The sequence below is a fragment of the Belonocnema kinseyi genome, chromosome 2, assembly GCF_010883055.1.
Source record: "Belonocnema kinseyi isolate 2016_QV_RU_SX_M_011 chromosome 2, B_treatae_v1, whole genome shotgun sequence".
Taxonomy (NCBI): Eukaryota; Metazoa; Arthropoda; class Insecta; order Hymenoptera; family Cynipidae; genus Belonocnema; species Belonocnema kinseyi.
In genome coordinates, this window is record NC_046658.1 from 128,440,093 (window position 1) to 128,453,622 (window position 13,530).

At 26.3% G+C, this 13,530-nt stretch overlaps 1 protein-coding gene across 1 annotated transcript in view; it reads left to right on the forward strand.

Moving 5' to 3' along the window:
* LOC117182985 (small conductance calcium-activated potassium channel protein-like) overlaps positions 1 to 13,530 on the forward strand; it is a 57,304-nt gene that overhangs the window by 21,599 nt on the left and 22,175 nt on the right. Inside the window, exon 2 of the mRNA XM_033376111.1 lies at positions 3,732 to 4,002. Coding sequence (XP_033232002.1) covers positions 3,732 to 4,002 — 271 coding nt within the window. The remainder of the gene's footprint in view (positions 1 to 3,731; positions 4,003 to 13,530) is intronic.

A 13,530-nucleotide genomic window follows, 5' to 3' on the forward strand; every position in this document is an offset into this window, starting at 1 on the left:
AAAATTTCAATTCCAAATGTGCATAATTGGAGAAATATAAAACTACTTGATTCTGAAATTCAAATTATAAAAATTTGTCCTTAATGTATTTCTGTAATGAATTTATTATTAATACAGAATCAAAGTCTTAATAACAGAATCGATTGTATCACATATTGTATTCTCAAAATCGAAAAACATTACAATTTTGTGCATACTGCGATCCATTGCTTGTCAAGTCGACGTGTCCAAATGACGAGGTTCCATCTCGGCAGAACCAAATAAAAAGGTTTCCTACTGCAGAGGGTGCTGGTGTTCCCAATACTATTTATATGGATTTCTTAAGCTTCCATGTTTCACCACCCGAGATGGCACCTTTTTATTTCGTTCTACCGAGATGGCACCCTGTCATTTGGGCACGTCGATACAGACTTGATAATTCTAACTCTACATTAAATCGAAAAGCCTTGAGTTTTTAAATAATAATTAAAAACAAAATTACTTGACAAATTTTATCATATAATAATATTTGACTCATCTAATAGTAAATATCCTAATTCTCGTGAAAAAATTTAATTAATTATCAATTTATTCGAGGTTAGGTTTCAATGAGCCCGCAGAGTGTAATTACTTACTCTCATCTTCCTACCGCAGGTTTTGAGGTATACTGGCTGGTGTTTGGTGCCTCCGAACACGTGACTTACTCTCCTTATGCATTTTTAATCATTGATAGAATATTATAAACGAGTAGTATGTATACAAATTTCACTGCACTATCAGAAAACATCGAAAAGCACTAGCTCTGTGAGCGTATGGAGATGGCGTTTCAACAGGAAATCGGTCTAGCCCGGTCAGGCCCATGCATGTGCCACATAGTTCGACCGATCAGGACCAGATCGGAAAATCCTATCGGAGCCAGATCGTTATTTCTTTTGAAATCAGGTGATTTCTGCACGGGAAGTGAGGGATCGTACTTAAATTACGTAACAGCTCAGGGGGGGGGGGGGCATTTTGTTACGATTTGTTACGATAAGGGGGAGTGGGTCCTTCACTCATATACGTAATTTTTGAAAGTTCGCAAAAACTTTCTCCTAAATGTTATCTTTTTAGTTATAAACCTGATTACTCAGTTGAAAAAAAAAACAATTTTCGTAAAAACCGTCCTTTTTCGTTGCAAATTAACTGTTTTTTTTAAGAAATCGTTTTCCTGATTCAAAAACTCAACTATTTACAAAACAGTAAACTTTTGTTTAAATTTCATATGTTGTTTCTGAAAAGTCAACTGAAATCTTTTTTGGATAAAAATTGTTTGTTCTAATTTGCCCTTTTAATTCAAAATTTTTAACTCAATTATTTCCTAAAAAAATTATCTTTTATTTAAAATTCGTATTTTTTCGTTTAAAAGTCTATTTCAATCTTTCTGGATGAAAATTCAACGTTTTTTTTAATTTGTCTTTTTTATTTAAAAATTCATCTTTTTTAGTAGAATTTTCATCTTTCTTGGATAAAATGGAGAAATTTGATTGAAAATTGAATAATTTTATTCAAAAGTCCTACTTTCTGGTTAAAAGTTCTACTATTTTCTTAAAAATTTAATTATTTCGTAAAAGCTTACTTTTGGATTGAATTAAATATTTTAGTTTTGAAAAGAGAATTGAAATCTTTTCTGGATGAACATTCAAATTGTAAAATGATTTGATGAAACAAATCAATCCTTTCTTCGACCATTGATATTTATTGATTTCAAATCGTAGATTTCAAATTATTTATGTCTTACGGTCCAATCGTAAATCGAAAAAATAAATATGAGTCAAAAAAACATGTTCTTCGAAACTCAGATATTTATTTAATAGAAAAAACTCTTTCTGTTCGTCCGTCCTAACCTACGCCAATTTTGTTTTCTCGTACAATTTAAAAAAATGTAGTTGTAATCGATTGAAGTCTCGAAAAAATTGTTTGAGACTTCAAAGAAAGGACTAAATCTAATTAATTTTCTTAAAACAATTGACTGAAATGTTACTTTTTTTTACTGAAAATTGATCTGTTTGACTATTTTAAACTATCATCAACTCAGGTTTAAGAACCTTTGAAAAAGGTACGCATGTGTACCGAAACGTCAGGAAGTTTCGAAAGGAGTTTTTTCTATTAAATAAATATCTGAGTTTCGAACAACATGTTTTTTTGACTCATATTTATTTTTTCGATTTACGATTGGACCATAAGACATCAATAAGTTGAAATCTACGATTTGAAATCAATGAACATTCAAATATTAAAAATAAATTTTTAATTCAAAATTGAGCAGTTTCAAAAAAATTGTATTTTTCTTAAATGAAGATACAACTGTTTCGTTCAAGAACAAAATATTTGGTTAAATATTCATACTTTTTGGTAGAAAAGTTTACTATTCTGTTGAAATTTTAACTATTTCGTAAAAAATTCACTTTTTGTTTAAAATTTATATTTTGGCGTTTAAAAATGATCTGAAGTATTTTCTGGATGAAAGTTGAAAAAATGGTTGTTTTTTATTAGAAATTCATCTGTTTTATCTATTTCTTCCAATTCATCCTTTTTGAGTAAAATATTTCGTCTTTATGCATTGAAAATTTTTATTTTTTTTCATAGAAACTTATTTTTTGTTGAAACGAAATTCGTCTTTTTGGATTGAAAATTCATATTTTTTTTTCGAAAACTTTTTTTTTAATTCATCTTTTGATCGTGAAAGATCAACTGACATCCTTTTTAACAGAAAATGTAGTTATTTTTATTTAAGAATTTATCTTTTTAATTTAAAAATCCGTTTGTTTTAGTAGACTTTTTTTGAAAATCCAACTTTTTGGTTAAATATTATTCTTCTTTGCTTCAGTATTTAACTATTTTGCTTGAATGATTTTTTTAGTAAAATAAAATAATTTCCTTGGTTTAAAATTTCATTTTTGTTGGATAAAAATACATCCGTTTTCTAGAAAATTATTAATATTTTTTTTTGAAAGTGACATGTATTTTTTAAAAATTCAATTTCAATAGAAAAAAATCGTTCTTTGGCTTGAAGGTTTAAAAATGTTGATCAAGTTTTATTTCATTCTTAAGTAAAAAGTCTTTATTCTTGCCACTTTTTTGTTTTGAGTTTATCTTTGTGGTTTGAAAATTCAACTATGGTGTATAAAATTTAATTATTTTGTTCGAAAATTCAATTTTTTTGTTGAAAAGCCATTTTTATAGTAAAAAAGAAATTTTTTTTTAAATATGATTATAATAAGTTGGAAAATTTTAATTTGGTACCTGAAATAGCTTTTATTCCTTTAATAAAAGATTCCAAGTTGAAAGTACAGTCAAACTCTCCTTTAGCGCCGATTTTGGGGCTGACGGTGGGTGGGAATTAACTCATTATAGCCCACTCCGCTTTTGTGTGTTCACGCCTGAGTGCTCGCTTGAGTGACAACCGCATACCCCGCGCAGCTCCTGTTACACCTATTTGGGGTGCGGAGTCAATTCTCGGAAGGGCTATATAAGGGAGTGCTATTGAAGGTTTTCACTGTATTACAAGATTAAAATGCTAGTATTTGAATGTTGACGATTAAGAAAAATGAAAAATCATTCAAGGAAAAATCAGTACATTTTGAAAATTAAGTTCTCGGACACTACCTAATTCTACTATAAATATCTTGCAAAATATTCTGGTTGCTCCTGATAATAATATTGTTATAAATGAACAACCTAAAATGTCAAACCCAATCCCTCTTAATTTGCAGGGAAAGTGTGAAAAGCGGACACCAGTGTTGTCCATGTCAAGCCCCGCCGCCACCGGTCTTAGTCACCACCGCGCCGAGTGCGCGGATGATCAGGCAGAGTTCTCAGCCGGAAGCTTCTGTTTGTTGTTGCTCGGGGTGCTGCTGTCCCCTGCATGCAGGAAATGCTCCCAGCGCGGCCTCGTTGCGGCAACTGCGCGAACCTGGCGACGGAATTGCCGGTATCGCAGCGGACTCGCTCAGGATCAATGGCGGCATCCGACAGTTCCGGCAGGTAAATGATCATTTACCTTCTTAGCAGTCTCTTCTTACCTACATTAGAGTGGTTCACAAAAAAATTGTTTTTACTTTTCGGCGGCCGTATCGCAGCAGTTTATTTCACTGGGCCACTGGTTCAGAAAATATTCTCCTATTTGTAATTGATTTTGAACGAATCTGTTTAGATTTAAATTTAAGAAATTTAAATGAGAATAAAATAAAATTGAAAATCCTACTAAACAATTGCCAACTACTAAGTTATAATACTGAAACTATAATGTTCCTATTGGCATCTGCAAAAAGCAACAAATCTTTTGTCTCTTAAAAAATAAAAGAAACTTCCTTCTATTCTGGACAAGAATAAAAATGAGGAAAGAAAAATGAGAAGGCAAACAACAAAACCCCCTTCCTTCCATTTTTTATTTCTTACGTCTTTTTTTTCTTTTCTTTTTTCATCATTATCAAATCACAATTAAAAAAACAATTGTAACAAATAATGTCGAGGGGAGAACATCGTGGCTGCGTTGCTGTTCCTGCCCACTTAAAATTTTATTATATTTTTTTCGTGCCTTCATGAGGGCTCTGTATGAGTTTCAAAACTTTGCTGATTATTTTTTACAAATTTCTTTTTATTGTGATTTGATAATGATAAAAAAAGATAAAAGAAATAAAAAAGGGAAGGAATGGCATTTTAGTTGAAAAAGGTTTCCTTTAAAAATTTAACTTTTTTGTCAGCATTTTCTTCTTTGGTTTTTCTTAACTAAAAACTTAATAATTCCATTTTTTCTTGAAAATTTATATTCTTTATCTCAAAATTCTACTATTTTGTTGGAAATTCATGTATTTTATTAAAAACTAATCTTTTTGCTAGAAAATCAATACTTTTTTATTCGAAAAATTAGTTATTTTCTTACAAAATTAATTTTCAAACTGAAGAATAAACTATATCATGTTTTTTACTATTAACTTTCTTTAGTTGAAAATTCAACTGTCTGTTTAATCATTTTCGTATTATGCCCAACCTTTATATTTTCGGTAGAAAATTAATCTTTTTGGTTTAAGTTTTATTTCTTTGGTGAAAAAATCGATGTTTTATTAATTGGAAATTATACTTTTTAGCTAAAAAATTTACTATTCAATTTGATGTCGATTTTTTTTGTCAGACCTTTAATCCTTTTGATTGAAATATGATCTGCTTGTTTGCAAATTTAACTATTTCGCTGAAAATTTATTTTATTAGTTTAAAAACTTCCAACTTTAATTTAAAATTAATCTTTACTAATTTTTTGTTGCAAATCTATCTCTTTAGTTGAAAATTCATCTATTTTGTTCAAATTTAGTCTATTCGTGGTAGAAACAAAATCATTAAATTTCAAAATTTAACAAATATTGTTGAAAATTCCTTTTTTTGTTTGTTAAAAACTAATTTTTTAAAATTAAAATTGTAGCTATTTTACTTTTGTCAGCAAATTGATTTTTTTCAATTAAAAATTCACTTATTTTGTTTAAAACTCGTCTTTTATAGTTTTTTAGTACAAAGATTAATTATTTTTGTAGAAAATGCATGTTTTTGGGTTGTAAAATCAGCTTTTTCAAAAATTCGTCTTTATGATTTTAAAAACGGAGATTTTGAATAAGATTTTTTGCCTTTATGGCTAGTAAAATCCTTCTTTGTCGAAAATGCGACTTTTCTACGGAAAATTCGTATTTTTTGGTTAAGTTTAAGTGTTTTATTGAAAAGTTTAAAGAAATGGAAATATCAACCACTACACTTTTTGTTAAGACTTCATTTTTTTATAGAAGTTTTATCAGTCGGTTAAAAATTTAACTATTTTCTGACAGATTTTATTATTATTAATTACTAATGAATTAGTTTCACTTAAAATTAAATAATTACTTTTTTTAATGAATTAGTCTATAAAATCTGAAACTCGATTCTTAGATATTTTTGTTTCACACTTATTTTTCAGAGAAAGATAGCAAAATAATATAAATAGAAGCAAAAAATAATAATTTATGTTATATGAAACATGAATACGTATAGATGTTATTGCAATAATTTTCTTACATCCGGGAAGCACTGCATAGAATGCTTAGAAATGAAACCGGAAGTAGGGTTTTAAAACCGGCAACCGATAAATAAAACCATTCAAAATGAATTATTTTTATTTAAAACATTGAATTAATTTTAATGAAACGACCAAAATTTAAAAAAAAAAATTTTGCAATTTTGATTTTAAATTTAAATTTATTTACGTAATAATCGCACCGTACAAATAAACTAATTATTTTGTATAAAAATAACATGGCATGTAGTATTGTTATGTCCATTTGTTTTTAAACGAACGATTTTTTATTTAATTTTTTTGCTTGAGCCATGTGTTTTATTTTAAGTGGGACATAAAAAAACGATACAAATTTCATAGGCTTATATATGGTTTGGAGAGTAGTCGATTTTTGACCATCTATATTTCGAAAAATATCAATTTTTAAAGATATTTTATTGAGATCTCTAGAGCTACATCAAATCTCGAATGTATTTTTGTTTCTCCTTTTTTTGAGAACTGAATTTTAATTTTCTTTAATTGAAATTCTAATTTTATTCCAATATTATAATATTAATATTAGCAAATTAATAAAATAATAAATATTCATTAATACACTTTTTTCACATTTAACAATAAACTTACAACGATGAGAACATGCTAATTCTAATACTGAAACCAAATTCTTTAAACTTTTGTTACATCAAAAAATAAGCTTTCAACTCTGGAAATCGACTCCGAATTTAAAAATTTAATTTTAATAGTTCACAAAACTGAATGAAACAGAAATTATTCTAATTAATTTGTCGAATACTTGTCAGAATATTAAGAAAAACTTAGTTAACTTCAATTTCAGGATTTATATCCAACAATTATTATGTAATATTTTTTAAAAATACAACATTAACAATATATATAATATAACAATAAAATATATACTCTAATATTAAAAATTATTTTATGTATCATAAGTTATTCCTTCTTTCTCGAATACGTTTATATTGTTATTCTTATTTATTATTGTTATTGTCAAAGGAAAATTTCTTTCTAAAATATTTTTTCTGGTGCCCAAGTTTTTATTTTTTTTATCTCATCTCTATTATATACTGATAACGTGTTTTATGGAGAAGGTCCAAAAATTTGGATGATCTTTACAAAAAATGTTTAGGCGCACAAGCCAAATAATTTTGTGTTGTAATCAAACCAAAATTAACAGTTTTCACCTTTATATCAGCTAAAATTTGTATTTATAAAATATTTTTCTGAAATTACTATGCAAATTTCTAAACTAAAAGTAAAATAAAAAAATCTTCCTTCTTAAATAAAATTGATGCTGAAAAACTACAAAAAATTTTTTAACAAACCAAAATTAGACAATTTTTTTCTCACACGGGGATCAAAACCTCTCGCAATACTGCTTTTGAAAAATAAAAATATTTTTTTTGTAAACCACGGTAAGCTACATCCTTTTTTCCGAATTCCAATTTAGGTACGAGAGTGTATGAGTTACTTTCCGTATATTGGTCAATACGAAATTATTTTTAAAATCCGGATATTGACCGATTTAATGTGGATCATGGTCAAAATATATTAATTCAATTAAGAGTAGTTTAACTTCTTCTAATGATTAATTATTTTGTGACAGTAGTTACAGGAAAATAATAATAATATTAAATCAAAGAAATATCGTTACAAACACGGTGGATACTATGTTATCTTCATCTAAGAAAATATTTTTTGTCTCAAGAAAAAGTGCTAGATTACAGAAACTTAATTTTCTTCATTTAAAATAAACTTTTTGAAAAAAGTTTCGGTTTTCTAGTTTAAAAAATAATTATTTATTGTGAAAATTCGTTCCTTTTCATAGAAAATTTTTTTTTTTTTAAATTGAATTCTTCATTGAAAATTCGTTGTTTATTGTTAAACACTCATCTTTGATTCTTGAGAGCTTAACTAATTTATTTAAGATGTAATTTTTTGTTTTGAAGATTCATCTCTTTGGTTGAAAATTTAACTATGTTGGAAAAACATATATTTGGTTCAAGAATTTAGTTATTTTGCTGAAAATGTCGTTTTTCTTTAATAACAATTTTCTCACACTCAATTTGACCTGTTGAGTTAAAATAACACCTGATATACTTTTCCTGAATGATGTGTCTTTTTAGCTTAAAATTTTTAATATTTGCATGCAAATTTTAATACTTTTTGGAAAATTAATTTTTTTGTTTGTTAAAAATGCAACTATTAGACTATAAATTAGCCAGTTTTGGCTGTGGTTTTAACTACTTTGTTCAAAATTTATCTTTTTGACTTGATTTTTTTGCCGGAAGAATAATTTTTAACTGATTTTGAATTGTTGAACATTTGACTTTTTAAATAAAATATTAATTATTATATTTTTTTATTTACAGTTTATTTTTTTGGTTTAAAAATCTAACTTCTTCTTGGAAAGCTGAACTTTTTTGTTATAAATTCATTTTTTGGTCACAGTCATCTCTTTGTTGAAAAATTCTATTGTCAGTGGAAAATTTTCTTCTGGTTCTTTCTGTTGTTTTCTTCTTTTGAAAATTCATATATTTTTTGTAGAAATTTTATGTTTTTTGGTTAAGATGATAACTGTTCGATTTAAAATTAGGTTTTTTTGGTCCTAAGAATGCATATTTTTGTCTAACTTTTGTTGAAAATTTGAACTACTTCGTGAATTTTTTGATGTTCTTAAAGATTTATCGCAATTAGTAATTTTTTAAAAATTTATATTCAAATTCCCCTAATTCATTTGCTAATCAAATAGTAACTAATAAATTAGTAAAAATTTACTATAAATTAGTATAAAATTATTATTAATTAGTCTATAAATTAGATGAATGGAAATTTCATAATTTTCTTTACCAAATGCTATTATTACTGCTAATAGAATTAGTAGAATTTGACCATAAATTAGTAAATCTGTTTATCGTTTAAATTTTCTAATACAACTGAATTTAAAAAATGACCAATCATATGTGAGTAACTCATTCAACGTAAGAAATTCATTCAAAAAGTCACTTAGTTTCTTCTTCTCAACTTATTTAAATAAAATTTTGTACAGTTATTGTAATTTGGCAAACCGAGTGACTTGTTGAAAAGTGACTTTATCATATTTTATAAAAAAAATATTTTTAATTCTAGATGTAAGGTGTTAGGTGTGTTAATGTGATTAATTAGGTGTGACTTCTAGGTGTGCTTTTAAAATAAACATTTTCAATTCAAACCGGAAGTCTTCACTTCCACATCCAAAGCAATAATAGCTTCTGTAAAAGTAAAGACTTTAAAATTATATTGTGTAGGTTTTGTATAGTATTGTGATTAGAAACGTGCCCTGGATAGATTGTTAAATGTTTTAGTGTGTGTTTTAGAAATCATACAAATTTGATAACATTTTTTTCGACGGTGGAAAAGCTCAAAATTATGTTATTTTCAAAAAAATGGTATACTTTCTTTTATTCAAGTATTCCTTCGGGAGTCCTTCATTCGTAAGTTGAAGGCTTTTTACTTATATTTCGACAAAAAAATGGAATATATGGAAGAGGGAAGTCGTTGCAGCGCTGGCTTTTAAATTCTGAGCTTGCGAGCTTTAGAATAGACACGTCATCCTTATAATAGTCCCTAGGCGAATTTATCACCACCTAAAGTGCATATTTTCTGATAGTCAAGACTGAAATTTCTAAATTTTTCTGATATATGAAAAAATATTTTGAGCAAAAAAATTACTTAGAACTGATATAAAAGTTCAGTAAACAATTCTTGAGGTTTTGATCAATTTTGAATACAAACATTTCAATTACAGAAATTTCATAAAGTTATTCAAAGTTCGAGGAGGTTTTTTAGACTTTTTAAATTCAAACGATCATCCAACATAATCAAAAATCAATTATTAGATTAAATAATGGAATATATACTTTTGTAAAAATTGTTTTTAATTATTTAAAAACCATTCAGTGCAATATTTTTAAAGCTTGAAAATAAGAAATAGGTATTGTGGTTTGATCTCTGACAACGTACCTGAGGGGCCGTGCATACATTACGTAAATTCTTTATATTATTATTTATAATTTATCTGATAATATTAGTTGTGCCTAAAAATATGAGTATTAATATTTAAAGTTTGAATTAAAAAAAAACATAAAATAATAATAAATGAATAAACAAAGAATAGCTTATCCAAAAATTACGTAAAGTATTTTTTGGAAATTTTCAGCCCCCCCCTCCAAAAAAAATCGTACTAATATTTTATAAATTCAAAAAATAAAATTTGTTAATGAAAATAAGTATTTAGTTTAACATACGTACAACTTTATAATTTATTGAAGATAGAAGATGTTGCGTAGTGCTACACTTAATTTTCAAAGCAAAATTTCCAGTTTTTTAAATAAACGTTTTCAAATTATTAAAAAGAAACTTTAATTATTATTTAAACTATTATTATAATTTTATAAATGATACAAAATCCTATTTATTTATCGCAACTTTTCGAGTAATCCTTTTTGATTGAAAATTCGTCTTTCTGGTTTGCAAATTCACAATTTGGTGGATATTTTATTCTTGGTTTGAAAATTTTTCTTTTTTAATTGTAAAAAATCCAAAATTGAAAATTAAACTGTTGTGTAGAAAAATTAATTATTTGGTTGAAAATCATGTATTTTATAACAAATTTTACTTTTTTAGTATAAAATCAATTTTATTGTTTAAGGAATAAAGTATTTCGTAAAAAATTTATCTCATCTGGCCAGAAATTCCGTATTTATTTATAAATTATATGTTTTAGTTGAGAATTCAAGTATTTTATTGATAATTCTAATTTTTTAATTAAGCTAAACTTTTTCTCTTTTTAATTTATTAATTATGATAATAATAATTAATATTTGTTAGTTAAAATACCAACTTTACATTTCTCGTTAAAAATTTATCTTTTTATATCATAATTTAAATATGTTTAAAGTTCAAATATGTTGTAAAAAAATAGAACTATATATTTGAAAATTGTTCTTTTTTCTTGAATACTTTTTTTTGATGTCGAAAATGAATTGCTGTTATAAAAAATATAACTTTTTGGTTCAAAATTAATCAGTTTTATTTGAGGAGTCAAGCATTGTGTTCAAAATCCGTATTAGTAGGTTAATTTCAAATGTTTTCTTATTCGAATACAATTTGTTTGTAATTATAATATCAAATATAGCATTTTTTTAGGAAAATTAATCTTTCTTCCTTGAAAATTCAACTCATTGGTTAATAGTTTCACCACTTTCTTCGAAATACATTTTTTATTTAAGATATTCATCATTTTACTTCAAAATATGTCTCTATCGTCAAAAATTGAACACCTTTTTGAAAGTTCGTCTTTTGGATGAAAAATACATTTTTTAACTGAAAATGTAACTATTTTTGTAAAAATTCAACTTCTAGATTGAAAATTTAATTCTTTCTTAAAAAATCATACATTTTCTGGAAAGTTCGTCTTATTCGCTTAAAAATTTAATAATTTAGTTAACAACTGAACTAATTCGTAACAAATTCCACTATTTTGTATAAAATTATATTTTTTGATTGAGAATTAATTTTTTAAATGATAAGTCAACTATTTCATGTTGCGTTAAAAATGTATATTTTTGAGTTCAGAGATTGAACTATTCAAAATTCCATATTTTAGGTCAAATTTTTTTTTCTTTTATAAAATATCTTTCTTAATAGAAAATTTAGCTCTTGTTGAACATTATTTTTTTGATTTGAAATTTGATCTCGTTTGCAGAATTGTCAACTTTTTTATTAAAAATTCATAATTTAGTAAAAAAGTCAAATATTTTAGTTGAAAGTTAATTCTTTCTAATGGACAAGTATATAATATTATTTTTGTTATTCAGAATTTATCTTTTTTAAATAAACATTTTATTATTTTGTTAAAAATTTAACTATTTTTTTTGACAATCATCTTGTTTGGAAATTTAACTGTTTTGTTGAAAAATTGTCTTTTTGATAAAAAAGCTCTTCCTTTTGTACTAAAAATTTAATTTTCTTGTTAAAAATTCGTCTTTCTGGATAGAAAATCCGCCATTTAGTAGAAATTTAAACTTTTTTATATAAAAAATGCCAGTGCTTATTTTAAAATAAATCTGTTTTTGTTCTAATTACTTTTTTTATTTAAAAAGATAATCTTCTTCTGATTAAAATATAAAATATGACATTTCTGAATGACAATTCATCTTTATTGGTTACAAATTTAGCTACATTGTTAAAATTGCAAACTTTGTTAAATAATAAAAAAAAAAGTTTTCACCAAACCTCTTCTCCCAAATTACTTTACGTTTTTCTCTGGAAGTCGCGAAAATAAATTGACGAAACAAATTTATTCAGTGAAAATTACGAGTCTAGTCAACATAATCTATGCACGACCCCTAGTAATTCTCTGAACATTGTATTAAATCCGAATTTCTTAAGAAACAATTTTCTTTTATCTTTCCTCTGAGTGATTGTATTTCTTGAAGCAAACAATTGGCCAATTATGTGGCTGCCGAGAAATCGCATTAGTATTTGGTTGCAATATATAATCAATAGGTAGTTAAGGCCTTGCATTTCCCTTTGAACTTAAACACACAGGATTCCTCTGTTTACGTGATTTTGATTGAAATCAGAGGTCTTTATATACAATCGAAACTAATTTTGATTAATACGAAATAATTGCCAATATCTAACAAGCAGCGCTGTAACCAGGAGTGTGGTAATTTTCGCAGAGGTGCAATAATTGTCAGAGTATTTACGAATAGGGTATCTACAGTTGACATGTTTACAACTGAGATACAACCTTTGGTTTGGTCAACCGAGTGGCTGAAACTCGCTCTCTAAACTTCAATTACAATCCCTTACTTTGTAGTTTCGAGAGATTCTCTCAGCTTACTAAACCCGATATACGACCATCCTATAGAATAGAGATTTCAACAAAAAAAAGGGGGAAAAAATTGCAGAATATGTGCTATTTTAAAAGGAGAAAAGTAGGTATGGGAAAGAAAAGTTTCATAGAGCTTGTGAAAGACTTTCGCAAAGATAGTAGTGTTATTTTTTGATTAATAACAAGATTTATAAACAGGAAATATAATCTTTCTCATAAGTAATAGGGAAGTCCAAATAATATTTTATAATTTAATTGAACAAGCAGAAGCATTTTAAATCTGGAAGTACATTGAGCAAAAAATAAGTTTCTGATAATCTCTTCACAAAAAATTATTTCAAAAGGATTTTCAATATTTTCAAGAATGCTCAAAGATTTGTGTACCCTTTCCCTTTTGGTTTAAATATAATTTTCAAAGAAAAAAATTAATTTATATATAAAAAAGTTTAATTGTTTACTTAACTTCTGTTTTATACCACGCTTAATTGTGGGTCCGGATGCAATAAGGGCACATAAAATTTTTTCGTGCGAAAACGAAGTCCCCTGGAGGCTTTAGAAAAAATTTTCGAATTTTAATTTT